The following is a 16,601-nucleotide window of genomic DNA, read 5'->3' on the forward strand; positions in this document are numbered from 1 at the left end:
TGCGTGGGCAAAACTGGTGTAGACACAGAAGGAGATGATGTAGAACTATGTCTACTCCCTTCATCTGATGAATCATCTTGGGCAACTTTACTATCTGTGGCAGTACTGTCCTTACTTTGTTTGGACGCTATGGCACAATTATCACACAATTTTGAAGGGGGAGACACATTGGCTTCCATACATACAGAACATAGTTTATCTGAAGGCACAGACATGTTAAACAGGCTTAAACTTGTCAATAAAGTACAAAAACCGTTTTAAAACAAAACCGTTACTGTCTCTTTAAATTTTAAAACAGGGCACACTTTTTTACTGAATATGTGAAAAACTATGAAGGAATTGTTCAATTTTAACCAAATTTTCACCACAGTGTCTTAAAGCATTCAAAGCATTGCACCCCAAATTTCAGACCTTTAACCCTTAAAATGACGAAACCGGAGCCGTTTATAGTTTTAACCCCTCTACAGTCCCAGCTACAGCCTTTGCTGCGACTTTACCAAACCCAGGGGGGTATACGATACCAAATGAAGCCTTCTAGGGACCTTTTCAACTACTTCCAGACCCATACACATGCAGCTGCATGTCCTGCTCTCAAAAGTAACTGTGCAGTAATGGCGCGAAAATGACGCACTGCCTACTACATAGAAGGCCCTTCCTGACTGGGAAGGTGTCTAAACCAGTGCCTGACGTAAAAAAACTTCCCCAAAGTTATAAAGTGTGAATTTCAACATCAAGCTGTATAAAATGCCCAAATAAAGCAATCGATCTAGCCCATAAAAGTGTCTACCAGTTTTATAGCCCATATTAAGCCCTTTATTCTGTTTGAGACTAAGAAAATGGCTTACCGGTCCCCATGAGGGGAAAATGACAGCCTTCCAGCATTACACAGTCTTGTTAGAAATATGGCTAGTCATACCTTAAGCAGAAAAGTCTACCAACTGTTCCCCCAACTGAAGTTATCTCATCTCAACAGTCCAATGTGGGAACAGAAACCGATTTTAGTTACTGCTGCTAAAATCATACTCCTCTCACAAACAGAACTCTTCATCTTTTTCTGTTTCAGAGTAAATAGTACATACCAGCACTATTTTAAAATAACAAACTCTTGATAGTAGAATAAAAAACTACAACTAAACACCACATACTCTTCACCATCTCCGTGGAGATGCTGCTTGTTCAGCGGCAAAGAGAATGACTGGGGTGGGCAGAGCCTAGGAGGGACTATATGGACAGCATTTGCTGTGCTCTTTGCCATTTCCTGTTGGGGAAGAGAATATTCCCACAAGTTATGGATGACACCGTGGACCGGACACACCAATGTTGGAGAAAACACACCAAGCGTTTTTACCAGCCATTTGGGTTCTAAAACCCCAAAAAGCCAAGTGTACCCTCAATACAGTTGTCCCTCAAAAGTTTATTAACAGCACTCCCAGCACACACAACCGTTTGTTAATATCATTCAAACTGAGTGTCAACCAAAATTTTAGCCCTTTATGCAAGCTTAGTAATGCCACTATAAGTCTAGGATTACTGCTTACCCTTACCCTCATGGGGATACTGTCAGCCTTTCTGAAATATCACAGTCTCTCCAGAAAAAATGACTGAACATACCTCATTGCTGTATAGCATGAAACCGTTCCTCACACTGAAGTTTCCTGTACTCCTCAGCCTCTGTGGGAACAACATTGGATCTTAGTTACAAATGCTAAGATCATCATCCTCTAGGCAGAAATCTTCATCCATCTCCTGCCTGAGAGTAAATTGTACACGACGGTACCATTTAAAAATAACAAACTCTTGCTTGAAGAAAATAAAAACTAACAGTTTATCACCTCTTTCACTTTACCCTTCCTGCTTAGAGCCGGCAAAGAGAATGACTAGGGGGTGGAGTTAAGGGGGGAGCTATATAGACAGCTCTGCTGTGGGTGCTCTCTTTGCCACTTCCTGTTAGGAAGGATAATATCCCACAAGTAAGGATTAAACCGTGGACTCGGTACATCTTAAAAAAGAAATAATAATTTGTGTTGGTCATTCACTGAAATTTTAATTTACAATTGGGTTAAAATGTAGGTAGCAAAAAAGCTCAAAATTGTCTCAGCAGTGGGGTTAAAAAAGGCTTAGCAGCGAAAAGGTTAAACCAAATTCAGGATGTTTAACAAAGGAAATCACTCAGAATCCCCAAAAGTATTCTCCTAATTTTAAAAATTTAAATCAGGAAGCTCCTCAGAAAACAACCGCTGCAGCACATTAAAGTGAAAGTAAAGTTAGCTTACATGGAAGATACCAATAGAGAGCAATCATATCAAATATTAAAGTCGCTAAGTTTTTATTTTTTTTTATAATGTAGCATGTTTTATATTTATCTATTTACCGATCGCATTTTCTACTGTGTTCCTCCGCCTCCTTGCCTTCTTCCGGGTTAGTGTGTGCTTTACACTTCAAGAACAGACATAGCCGTCATTCATGTACCTATGCGCGCTCGTACCCGACACGGATAATTTGGCGCATGCGCAGTATGATCCGAAGCTCCGTGTACCTGTAAATAATGAAGACAGGATTCCCTTTCTCTATGCGCATGCATCTAACGAGAACGCGCTTGAAGAGCCAGAATGACATCGCAGTTAGCCGCATGCGCAATAGAAGACATGGGCGTTATACCAAGCGCTCGAGACGCCAATGGGGGAACCAATCGGTTAGATACCGATAGTTTCGTCACCGCAACAGAATTTTTTTTTTTGCGGGTGGAGGAACACACAATTTATACACAGTAATCAAACGAAAGAAGGTATTTTGAAATTGAACCTTACAAAATGATGAATGAAACTGCACCTTATTTTTAATGTTATATCCTTCAGTCAAAACATATGTAAAATCAATGTAAACATAAAAAAACAGACTGTGTGTGTAAACCACAAACTGTTTTCTTACAAAATGAGCACTTAGAAATTCTAATTTTAGCCATTGCCCTCAGGGAGATGAGCGAGCTGACACGTTTTGAACTTAAAATGCATTTTGCCTTTTCTGAGCATGGGAAAATACCATATGTCTTACTGTCTCTCTAGCTTGATCTGAATAGTAAAACAGCTCATGTTGCTCAAGAAGTTTTATGACATCAAGCTATATATAAGCCTTCCTCTAGATACACCAGCCCACTTGTAGGGCTGTGAAAAGAAGCAATGGACACTGCACAAATAACGTGTTTTTTTATTACAACAATAAAGTAGCACTAGGACTTCAGACAGAATGGTTAATATCCCTTTAACTGCCCCCCTCTGTCTTAAGTACTAAGTCTAGTGAAGACCTTGAAGAAAGTTGGTAGGAACTGTAAACAAGAATTCCATGTTTAGATAAAATTTAGGCACAAAAGGCTACTTTGAGAGAGCATGTGTGATTTATTATTTAGCAATATTTCAAAGAATAAACTTATCAGGACTTAGTCAGTTTTCCCCTAGTGCTTACTAGCCTTACAACAAACATATCAACAAGGCTCAATTTTTCTCAATTGACAACAATTTATGACTTAAAAATCCTGCTGCCATATTAAAAAATAATAATAATAAAAAAAAAATACTAACTTATGGAACTAGATTTCATTTGTAGTCATTCTTGGTAGCATATGAGGAGGGAGATTATTCCCCAATGTGCCAGTCCTATGTGTTATTGCGATATACATTCTACATATGCATTTATTTTTCCATAAAGTCCAAAAATGTACAGAGCATCTAACTCCTGATGATACATACATTAAAGTTTTCTGTAGCAAAAAGGGAGACATATGAAAATTTAATAACCAAAAATACTTTACAGTAAAGTGCAAAAGTGCATAGTATTCAATTCAGATGGTATTGTATAGAAGCTGCATCTTTCAACAAAGGCATGGCACATGAAAGTGCGCTATTACAGAAGTAGGTTTAGACAGAGCAGACCAGTTTTCTATCAAGTCTTCCTCTAAATGCATGAGAAATCAATAACCCTAGCTTTAACGTGCTTTAACAAGAGAGAATTAAAAAGTAAACTATTTATTTTTTGGATGATATTTACAAAGCAGGGGATTACATTACCATTAATTGACAATTGTAACAAAGAAATTGTTATAATGGTGTAATAACCACTACACACACAAAAAATAATATCTATTAATTTCATCACTGGTTATTTAAGATGATTACCTTTAATTTCCTTCGTGAATTAAATTTCCTTAATTGTTCTACAGTTTCTGGAAGGTGAATCTTGTATGCATAGCGATCTCTTTCCTGTGAAAAGAGGTAAGATGGAATATTTTTAAGACACTGTTACAGATGAAGAATCCATTTATACTGACTGATTGTTTGCAAGCTGACACACAAAAGGCAGCTGCCTCCACCTGGAATTATGCTCCAAATAAAAAAGTCAAGCACACTTTTGCAATTACACAGCTAGATTAAACCTTACTCTTCCTTTTTGCTTTTAAGATGCACCATATTCTTCTAGCTGTGTTCATGTTAGAGAGAGTGCCAGACTTTCTATGTGTTTTAATATTTTTGTCATTTTCTCTGTGGGCTTTACACGCAGGCTGGTCTTGGGTTAACTGCCTGAGTTGCTGGGAGCTGTGCAATTGTCTGTGAGTGCTGATGAGTACCCAGTGCTGTGAGTTTTGCAGTGGCATGGGATGTGCACCCAGTCCAGTTTGAAAGTGCAGTCCATGTCCGTATTTTGTATGTGTCTAGGTAAATTACAAAAGGCCTGTGTCACCCTTGTTTGTAGCACAGTCTGTTTGTTTAAAGGCATGCATTGTGTGGCTGTATGTTAAAGGGACACTCAATCAAAATTAAACTTTGATTATTCAGATAGAGCATGCTATTTTAAACAACTTTCCAATTTACTTAAATTAACAAAATGTGCAGAGTCTATTTATATTTAAACTTTTTGAGTCACCAGCTCCTACTGAGCATGTGCAAGAATAAGTGTGTATGCATTTGTGAATGGCTGATGGCTGTCACATGGTACGTGTATGCATTTGTGATTGGCTGATGGCTGTCACATGGTACAGGGGGAGTGGAAAAAGACATAACTTTTAAAATTGTCAGAAAAAAAATCTACTACTCATTTGAAGTTCAGACTAAGTGCTATTGCATTGTCTGGTAATCTTGCATTTGTTGATTATGCAAATCTACTGTGTTGACTGGTCCTTTAAGGACCCAGGGAGGAAGAGACTCTGATGTAGTCCTGGGCTATTTGGGTGTAACTAACTCTACCATTTAGATTTTAATCTAGCTGTGTGCCTGCAAGAGAGAGTGACAGACTTTCTATGTAATGTCTGCGTGGCTTGTAAAAACTTTTTTCATAATATTGCAGCCCCCAAAATTTAGTTTTGAGCTTTTCAAATCATATTTGTCGAGCCCTGCCTTATATCTAAGCATAAGCACTCACTTTAGCCAGTCTTTTGATGCCAATGAGTTACCATGCTAAAAATTATGTGCAGCTCATGCATACAACAAGCTTCTCCTCCTGCCACTGATGATGATATGCTATTGCTTAGAATATTTTTTTTGCGCCTTTGTGGAAACATTTCTGCAGACATCCATGGATAGCATATACGTTTAAAAAAAGGACCATTAAATACAGTACAATTGCATAATCCACAAACGCACAATAAAAAGACAATACAATATCACCCACTCTGAATTTCAAATGCTGGTAAATTTCAAAGATTGACACATTTTCTGTATGTTGTATCATGTGACAGCCATCTACTAATTACAGATTCATATACGAATACACTGTGAACGTTTGCACATGCTCAGTAGGATCAAGTCCGTCAAAGTGTGCTTATAACAGACTGAGCAAAAATTTAAAATGGTAAATTAGAAAGTGGTTTAAAATTGCATTCTCTGTCTGTAATATGAAAATTTAATTTTGACTTTAGTGTTCTTTTATTTAGGGGCTTCATATGAAAATGTAGCCACATATCAAAATCGCAAATACAAACCAGTGCAGTGAAATTAACCCCTTGGCCCAATCTGACGTAGATCTACGGTATGCGGTGCTAGACCAAGCGTACCGCATAACATAGATCTACGTCTGACCCGTTTGCAGACCTTGCAATCTAGGTCGCTTGCTGTTTGTGGGCTGCGGGCATCTGCCTTCATACAGTAACGAATATGAAGCCAGATTTCTCGATTGTTGCAGACAGTTACACAGTTATCTGTTAACTATCATCCATTGGTGCCGGTGTGAGAGGTGTGGGAGGGAAGAAAGGAGTGGGAGGGTGCTCGGAACAGGAGGGGGATGAAGGGATGGGGTTACCTACACTACAGCAAATAAGGGTTTTGAAGGGAGAGGGAGGGAGGGATGGGGGTTCGTCACTAAGGAAAAAAAAAGTTGAAGGGAAAAGTGGGTCTCTACACTTCAGAAAACAAAAGGTTGCTTAGAGGGGGGATGTGGGGATGCTAAGGGGGAACCCTACATTACAGGCGGAAAAATAAAATAAAATACACCAATTTGTTACTGGCAGACTAGTTGCCATTAACAAAGATGACAGGAAACAGTGGGAGGGAGAGGGGTTAGAGAGCTGTTTGTGGGGGGATCAGGGAGGTGGGAGGGAGGAAGTACCTTACACTACAAAAAAATAAAAACACCAAATTTATAAAAAGCCCTAAACTGCATACAGGCAGAATAGCTGCCAGTAACAAATTGGTGTATTTTTTATTTTTTTCCCCTGTAGTGTAGGGTTCCCCCTTACCATCCCAATGTCCTCACCTCTAAGCGACCATTTGTTTTCTGTAGAGTAGGGACCCACTTTCCCCTCCAACCTTTTTTCTATATTGAAGAACCCCATCCCTACCTCTCCCTTCCAAACTTTTTTTGCCATAGTGCAGGTAACCCTACCACTCCTGCTCCGAGCACCCACCCGCCTCCTTTTTTTATCAGTGGCAAGAACCTATTGGGCAAGCAGAGGCCGATTTCCCAAGGTCTATGGGCACCTATTGGCTAGCAGAGGCCACTTCTCCAGGTGCCTATTGGCAAACAGGGTGCCTCGAAGCATATTTGCAAGCAGTGGCCACTTTCCAATTGTGATTGGAAGTGTTTTTTGAGCAGGGGACACTTTCTAGATATGCCTGGGAGCCTATTAGCAAGCAGGGACCACTTTCCCAGGGTGATTGTGTATGTTTTGGTGAGCAGGGGCCACTTTCCTGGGAGAAGGTTAGTTGTTGACTAAAAGGGGTCACTTTTCCAGGGTGCCTGGGAGCCTATTGGTGAGCAGGGGCCACTTTCCCAGGGTGCTTGTGTGCCTATTGTCTAGCAGGGACCACTATCCCTGGTTGTTTGAGCACCTATTGGCAAACAGTGGCCACTTTCCCAGAGTGCCTAGATGCCTATTGTCGAGCAGGGGCCACATTATTGTGGTACCTGGGCACATATTGGTAAGCAGGTGCCAGAAAACAATTAGCAAGCAGTAGTCACTTTCCTGAGGTGCCTGGGCTCCTATTGACTTGGCAGGAGCCACTTTCTCTGAGTGCCTGTGCACTTTTAAGCGATTAGATGCAATTTGCAGAGCACTATATATATATATATATATATATATATATATATATATATATATATATATTGTTTTGATGGGTAAATAAATTAAAAAACAAGGCTCTTTTTCTGTTTAAATGGAGTGATAGTAAAAATGAGTAAGTTTTTGTCTGAAATACCCAGTCCTTAAGGGGTTAAATATAAGCCTCATACTAGAAACACAGCTACATTGTATTCGTCTTTAAGTCTCAGTAGTTCTTTAAAGGATTAGGGAAGTCAAAACTAAACTTGCATGATTCAGATAGAGCATATTAAGTCACTTTTACTTTTTTTTTTATATAGTATACATTATATGGTCATTTATTTAGCAGCTTTTCACTTAAAGCAAATAAACAAAATGTACATTTTAAAACCTTAGTAAAAAAAAGAAAGTTGCCAAAAAGGCGTTTTAGTTGCTGCGCAGTATTTTGAACTTTATGCACAAAAACATAATTTATGTAAGAATTTACCTTATAAATTAATTTCTTTCATATTGGCAAGAGTCCATGAGCTAGTGACGTATGGGATATATATTCCTACCAGGAGGGGCAAAGTTTCCCAAACCTCAAAATGCCTATAAATACACCCCTCACCACACCCACAATTCAGTTTAACGAATAGCCAAGAAGTGGGGTGATAAGAAAGGAGTGAAAGCATCAACAAGGAATTGGAATAATTGTGCTTTATACAAAAAAATCATAACCACCACAAAAAGGGTGGGCCTGATGGACTCTTCCTAATATGAAAAAAATTAATTTATCAGGTAAATTCTTACATAAATTATGTTTTCTTTCATGTAATTGTCAAGAGTCCATGAGCTAGTGACGTATGGGATAGCAAATACCTAAGATGTGGAACTCCACGCAAGAGTCACTAGAGAGGGAGGGATAAAAATAAAGACAGCCAATTCCGCTGAAAAAGAATCCACAACCCAAATCAAAAGTTTTAATCTTTATAATGAAAAAAAACTGAAATTATAAGCAGAAGAATCAAACTGAAACAGCTGCCTGAAGTACTTTTCTACCAAAAACTGCTTCTGAAGAAGAGAAAACATCAAAATGGTAGAATTTAGTAAAAGTATGCAAAGAAGACCAAGTTGCTGCTTTGCAAATCTGATCAACAGAAGCTTCATTCTTAAAAGCCCAGGAAGTAGAAACTGACCTAGTAGAATAAGCCATAATCCTCTGAAGCGGGGACTTACCCGACTCCAAATAAGCATGATGAATCAAAAGCTTTAACCAAGACGCCAAAGAAATAGACTAGAAGTCTTTCTGAAATCTTTAGTAGCTTCAACATAATATTTCAAAGCTCTTACCACATCCAAAGAATGTAAAGATCTTTCCAAAGAATTCTTAGGATTAGGACACAACGAAGGGACAATAATTTATCTACTAATGTTGTTGGAATTCACAACTTTAGGTAAAAATTTAAATGAAGTCCGGAAAACCGCCTTATCCTGATGAAAAATCAGAAAAGGAGACTCACAAGAAAGAGCAGAAACTCTTCTAGCAGAAGAGATGGCCAAAACTGAAGAGCCCTGAAAATTGCACGGAGTTCCAAAATATTGATTGGTAATCTCTACTGAATCTATTTGGAATCCTAAAAAGGTTACTCTTGTCTGAGGAATCAAGGAACTTTTTGGTAAATTGAACCTCCAACCATGTCTTTGAAGAAACAACACTAGTTGATTTGTGTGACATTCTGCAGAATGTAAAGACTGAGCAAGTACCAAGATATCGTCCAAATAAGGAAACACCGCAATACTCCGCTCTCTGATTACAGAGAGTAGGGCACCGAAAACCTTTGAAAAGATCTTTGGAGCTGTTGCTAGGCCAAAAGGAAGAGCAACAAATTGGTAATGCTTGTCTAGAAAAGAGAATCTCAGGAACTGATAGTGATCTGGATGAATCAGAATATGAATATATGCATCCTGTAAGTCTATTGTGGACATATCATGCCCTTGCTGAACAAAAGGCAGAATAGTCCTTATAGTCACCATTTTGAATGTTGGAATTCTTACATAACGATTCAAAATATTTAGATCCAGAACTGGTCTGAAAGAAATCTCTTTCTTTGGAACAATGAACAGATTTGAATAAAACCCCAGACCCCGTTCCGGAAAGGGAACTGGCACAATTACCCTGGATAACTCCAGGTCTAAAACACACTTCAGGAAAGCCTGCGCCTTTACTGGGTTCACTGGAATGCGTGAGAGAAAGAAACTTCTCACAGGGGGTCTTACCTTGAAACCTATTCTGTACCCTTGAGAAACAATGTTCTGGATCCAATGATTTTGGATTGAATTGATCCACATATCTTTGAAAAATCTTAGTCTGCCCCCTACCAGCTGCGCTGGAAAGAGGGCCGCACCTTCATGCGGACTTGGGGGCTGATTTCGATTTTCTAAAAGGCTTGGATTTATTCCAGACTGGAGAAGGCTTCCAATTGGAAACCGTTCCTTTAGGGGAAGGGTCAGGTTTCTGTTCCTTATTCTGACGAAAGGAACAAAAACGATTAGCAGCTCTAAATTTACCCTTAGATTTTTTTATCCTGAGGCAAGAAGGCTCCCTTCCCCCCAGTGACAGTTGAAATAATAGAATCCAACTGAGAACCAAATAATGTATTACCTTGGAAAGAAAGAGATAGCAACGTTGACTTAGAAGTCACATCCAAAGTCCAAGATTTAAGACATAAAGCTCTTCAAGCTAAAATAGCTAAAGACATATACCTGACATCAATTCTAATGATATCAAAAATGGCATCACAAATGAAATTATTAGCATGTGGAATTAGATTAACAATGCTATACCCATTAGGATCTGGCACTTGTTGCGCTAAAGTTCTTACATAAATCATGTTTTCTTTCATGTAATTGGCAAGAGTCCATGAGTTAGTGACGTATGGGATAGCAATACCCAAGATGTGGAACTCCACTCAAGAGTCACTAGAGAGGGAGGGATAAAAATAAAAACAGCCATTTTCCACTGAAAAAAATAATCCACAACCCAAAAAAATAAGTTTATTCTCATAAATGAAAGAAAAAACAAATCAAAAGCAAAAGAATCAAACTGAAACAGCTGCCTGAAGAACTTTTCTACCAAAAACTGCTTCTGAAGAAGAAAATACATCAAAACTGTAGAATTTAGTAAATGTATGCAAAGAGGACCAAGTTGCCGCTTTGCAATTCCACGAAGTGGAGACTGATCTAGTAGAATGAGCTGTAATTCTCTAAGGCGGGGCCTGACCCGACTCCAAATAAGCTTGATGTATCAAAAGTTTTAACCAAGAAGCCAAGGAAAATAGCAGAAGCCTTCTGACCTTTCCTAGGACGAGAAAATAAAACAAATAGACTGGAAGTCTTCCTGAAATCTTTAGTAGCTTCCACATAATATTTCAAAGCTCTTACCACATTCAAAGAATGTAAGGATCTTTCCAAAGAATTCTTAGGATTAGGACACAAGGAAGGGACAACAATTTCTCTACTAATGTTGTTAGAATTCACAACCTTAGGTAAAAATTGAAAAGAAGTCCGCAAAACTGCCTTATCCTGATGAAAAATCAGAAAAGGAGACTCACAAGAAAGAGCAGATAGCTCAGAAACTCTTCTAGCAGAAGAGATAGCCAAAAGGAACAACACTTTCCAAGAAAGTAGTTTAATGTCCAAAGAATGCATAGGCTCAAATGGAGGAGCCTGCAAAGCCTTCAAAACCAAATTAAGACTCCAAGGAGGAGAAATTGATTTAATGACAGGCTTAATACTAACTAAAGCCTGTACAAAACAGTGACTATCAGGAAGTATAGCAATTTTTCTGTGAAATAAAACGGAAAGAGCAGAGATTTGTCCCTTCAAGGAACTTGCAGACAAACCCTTATCCAAACCATCCTGAAGAAACTGTAAAATTCTAGGAATTCTAAAAGAATGCCAAGAGAATTTATGAGAACACCATGAAATGTAAGTCTTCCAAACTCTATAATAAATTTTTCTAGAGACAGATTTACGAGCTTGTAACATAGTATTAATCACTGAGTCAGAGAAACCTCTATGACTTAGTACTAAGCGTTGAATTTCCATACCTTCAAATTTAATGATTTGAGATCCTGATGGAAATACGGACCTTGAGACAGTAGGTCCCACCTTAATGGAAGTGGCCAAGGCTGGCAACTGGACATCCGAACCAGATCCGCATATCAAAACCTGTGAGGCCATGCTGGAGCCACCAGCAACACAAACGATTGTTCCATGATGATTTTGGAGATCACTCTTGGAAGAAGTACTAGAGGCGGGAAAATGTAAGCAGGATAACACCAAGGAAGTGTCAGCGCATCCACTGCTTCCGCCTGAACATCCCTGGACCTGGACAGATGAGATGAGAGGCCATGAGATCTATCTCTGGAAGACCCCACATCTGAACAATCTGAGAAAACACATCTGGATGGAGAGACCACTCCCCTGGATGTAAAGTCTGACAGCTGAGATAATCCGCCTCCCAATTGTCTACACCTGGGATATGCACCGCAGAGATTAGACAGGAGCTGGATTCCGCCCAAGCAAGTATCCGAGAAACTTCTTTCATAACTTGGGGACTGTGAATCCCACCCTTATGATTGACATATGCCACTGTTGTGATATTGTCTGTCTGAAAACAAATGAACGGTTCTCTCTTTAACAGAGGCCAAAACGGAAGAGCTCTGAGAATTGCACAGAGTTCTAAAATATTTATTGGTAATCTCGCCTCTTGAGATTTCCAAACCCCTTGTGCTGTCAGAGATCCCCAAACAGCTCCTCAACCTGAAAGAATCGCATCTATTGTGATCACAGTCCAGGTTGGCCGAACAAAAGAAGCCCCTTGAACTAAACTATGGTGATTTATCCACCACTTCAGAGAGTGTCGTACATTGGGATTTAAGGATATTAATTGTGATATATTTGTATAATCCCTGCACCATTGGTTGAGCATACAAAGCTGTAGAGGTCTCCTGTGAAAACGAGCAAAGAGGATCGCGTCCGATGCTGCAGTCATGAGACCTAAAACTTCCATGCACATAGCCACCGAAGGGAATGAGTGACACTGAAGGTGCTGGCAGGCTGCAACCAATTTTAAAAGTCTCTTGTCGGTTAGAGACAGAGTCATGGACACTGAATCTATCTGGAAGCCTAAAAAGTTGACCCTTGTCTGAGGAATCAAGAAACTTTTTGGTAAATTGATCCTCCAACCATGTTTCCGAAGAAACAAATACTAGTTGATTTGTGTGAGATTCTGCAGAACGTAAAGACTGAGCTAGTACCAAGATATCGTCTAAATAAGGAAACACAGCAATACCCTGTTCTCTGATTACAGAGAGTAGGGCACCTAGAACCTTTGAAAAGATTCTTGGAGCTGTTGCTAGGCCAAATGGAAGAGCAACAAATTGGTAATGCTTGTCTAGAAAAGAGAATCTCAGGAACTGATAATGTTCTGGATGAATCGGAATATGAAGGTATGCATCCTGCAAGTCTATTGTGGACATATAATGTCCTCGCTGAACAAAAGGCAGTATAGTCCTTATAGTCACCATCTTGAAAGTTGGTACTCTTACATAACGATTCAAAATTTTCAGATCCAGAACTGGTCTGAATAAATTTTCCTTCTTTGGGACAATGAATAGATTTGAATAAAAAACAAAAACTTGTTCCTGAAAAGGAACTGGCATGATTACCCCTGAAGACTCCAGGTCTGAAACACAATTCAGGAAAGCCTGAGCTTTTACTGGATTTACAGGGATACGTGAGAGAAAAAATCTTCTCACAGGAGGTCTTACTCTGAATCCTATTCGATACCCTTGAGAGACAATGCTCTGAATCCATTGATTTTAGACAGAATTTATCCAAATATCCTTGAAAAACCTTAATCTGCCCCCTACCAGCTGAGCTGGAATGAGGGCCACACCTTCATGCAGACTTAGGGGCTGACTTTGGTTTCTTAAATGGCTTGGATTTATTCCAATTTGAGAAAGGCTTCCAATTGGAAACGGATTCCTTGGGGGAAGGATTGAGTTTTTGTTCCTTATTTTGACGAAAGGACAAAAACGTTTAGAAGCGTTAGATTTACCCTTAGGTTTTTTATCCTGATGCAGAAAAACTCCCTTTCCCACAGTAACAGTTGAAATAGAATCCAACTGAGAACCAAATAAATTACCTTGGAAAGAGATAGCAATCTAGATTTAGAGGTCATATCAGCATTCCAAGATTTAAGCCACAAAGCTCTTCTAGCTAATATAGCTAAAGACATGGATCCAACATCAATTTTGATAATATCAAAAATGGCATCAAATAAAATGATTAGCATATTGCAGTAAGCGAATAATGCTAGATATGTCAGAATCCAATTCTTGTTGCGCTAAATTCTCCAACCAGAAAGTTGATGCAGCCGCAACATCAGCCAAAGAAATTGCAGGTCTGAGAAGATGACCTAAATATAAATAGGCTTTCCTTAGATAAGATTCAAGCTTCCTATCTAAAGGATCCTTAAAGGAAGTACTATCTTCCATAGGAATAGTGGTACGTTTAGCAAGAGTAGAAATAGCCCCATCAACTTTGTGGATTTTTTCCCAAAACTCTATAGAATTTGCTGGTAAAGGATACAATTTTTTAAACCTTGAAGAAGGAATAAAAGAAGTACCTGGCTTATTCCATTCCCTAGAAAACATATCAGAAATAGCCTCAGGAATAGGAAAAAAACCCTGGAGAAACCACAGGAGGTTTAAAAATAGCATTTAAACGTTTATTAGACTGAACGTCAAGAGGACTGGTTACCTCAATATCCAAAGTAATTAACACTTCTTTTAATAAAGAACACATATACTCTATTTTAAATAAATAAGTAGATTTGTCAGTGTCAATGTCTGAGGAAGGATCTTCTGTATCAGAAAGATCCTCATCAGAGGAGGATAAATTATTATGTTGTTGGTCATTTGAAATTTCATCAACTGAATGAGAAGTTTTAAAAGACCTTTTACATTTATTAGAAGGTGGAAATGCAGACAAAGCCTTCTGGATAGAATCAGAACAAATTCTTTACAATTCATAGGTATATCAATTTCCTTATATGACAGTTTCAAGAATAGGAAAAAAATGCAAATAGCATAGCCCTCTGATAGAGAAAAAGGCAAGAGGCAAACATCAACGGGGTATTAAAATAATGAAAAAGTTTGGCGCCAAGTATGACGCACAACGTAACTGAAAACTTTTTTGGCGCCAATAATAACCGGAAATGACACAACCGTGTGAAAGACTTCGGCATCAACTATGACGCCGGAAATGACGAAGTCGCGTCATAGACGTATTTTTCGCGGCAAAAAATTATTGCGCCAAGAATGACGCAATAAAGTATAGCATTTGGGGCACCCGTGGGCCCAATATCGCCCGCAGTTTGCAAGAAGTAGTCAATTGAAAAAAAGACTGAACCCCAGGCAAGAAAAAAAATTCTCAAAAAAGGTTTATTTTCCCCAAATATGAAACTGACAGTCTGCAGAAGGAAATACATGAACCTGACTCATGGCAAATATAAGTACAATACATATATTTAGAACTTTATATAAATGCATAAAGTGCCAAACCATAGCTGAGGTGTCTTAAGTAATAAAAAACATACTTACCAAAAGACACCCATCCACATATAGCAGATAGCCAAACCAGTACTGAAACAGTTATCAGTAAAGGTAATGGTAAATTGAGAGTATATCGTCGATCTGAAAAGGGAGGTAGGAGATGAATCTCTACGACCGATAACAGAGAACCTATGAAATAGACCCCCATTAGGGAAATCATCGTATTCAATAAGTGATACTCCCTTCACGTCCCTCTGACATTCGCTGTACTCTGAGAGGAATCGAGCTTCAACAATGCTGAGAAGCGCATATCAACGTAGAAATCTTAGCACAAACTTACTTCACCACCTCCATAGGAGGCAAAGTTTGTAAAACTGAATTGTGGGTGTGGTGAGGGGTGTATTTATAGGCATTTTGAGGTTTGGGAAACTTTGCCCCTTCTGGTAGGATTGTATATCCCATACGTCACTAGCTCATGGACTCTTGCCAATTACATGAAAGAAATAAAATTACAAAACTTCTCCTCAAAGAATGAAAAATATGCCAGCTTTAAATACTATGAGGTTCCCCAGAATACAGTTATATCCCAGAGCAGCTAGAATGTGAATGTGGTGTAATCTCATAATTGTCACCTGGCTATGATGTACTTTGCACAAACCGTAACTGTTAATAGGCTTTGTAAGTGCAAAATGTGTTTTTTTTTTACTTACCTGAACTACATCCACTGTACTGCGCTTAACCACTGCATAAGTGACAAAATATCATGTGAGTATATCAACAACGCAACAGGAGGAGGCTAAGGGACCAGTCCCTGCGACACCTGTGTCAGGCTTGTGAGTAACTCCTCAATAGGAGTGATTGTGTCACTGCCCAATATGCCAATCTTCCCTCTGTCTCTCAGTAGCAGGTCTGACAGGAAAAAAGGGCCTTAAATCAGTCAGAAGACTCCTCTCCCATGACGAATCTGGAGTGCCTCAATTCTTCACCTTCCTCCTGTCGAGGCAAAGATAAGACTAATATACCAGAAAGGTGGGAGGTATTAAAGGGACACTGAACCCAAATTGTTTTCTTTCGTGATTCAGATAGAGCATGCAATTTTAAGCAACTTTCTAATTTACTCCTATTACCAATTTTTATTCGTTCTCTTGCTATCTTTATTTGAAAAAGCAGGACTCTAAGCTTTTTTTGGTTCAGAACTCTGGACAGCATGTTTTTATTGGTGGATGAATTTATCCACCAATCAGCAAGGACAACCCAAGTTGTTCACCAAAAATGGACCGGCAAATAAACACATTATTGCATTTCAAATAAAAATATCAAGTGAATAAAGAAAATTTGATAATAGGAGTAAATTAGAAAGTTGCTTAAAATGTCATTCTCTATCTGAATAACGAAAGAAAAAAATTGGGTTCAGTGTCCCTTTAAGTGCTCTTGGAGTTTTGGGAATCTTTGCCTCAACCTAGTGGCCAGGAGTT

At 38.9% G+C, this 16,601-nt stretch overlaps 1 protein-coding gene across 1 annotated transcript in view; it reads right to left on the reverse strand.

The window, feature by feature from the left end:
- The window catches only part of CASK (calcium/calmodulin dependent serine protein kinase), a gene marked incomplete in the record, with an annotated part of 883,427 nt that overhangs the window by 564,569 nt on the left and 302,257 nt on the right, over positions 1–16,601 (reverse strand). Inside the window, 1 exon segment of the mRNA XM_053706489.1 lies at positions 4,170–4,253. Coding sequence (XP_053562464.1) covers positions 4,170–4,253 — 84 coding nt within the window.

Source organism: Bombina bombina, chromosome 3, assembly GCF_027579735.1.
Source record: "Bombina bombina isolate aBomBom1 chromosome 3, aBomBom1.pri, whole genome shotgun sequence".
NCBI lineage: Eukaryota > Metazoa > Chordata > Amphibia > Anura > Bombinatoridae > Bombina > Bombina bombina.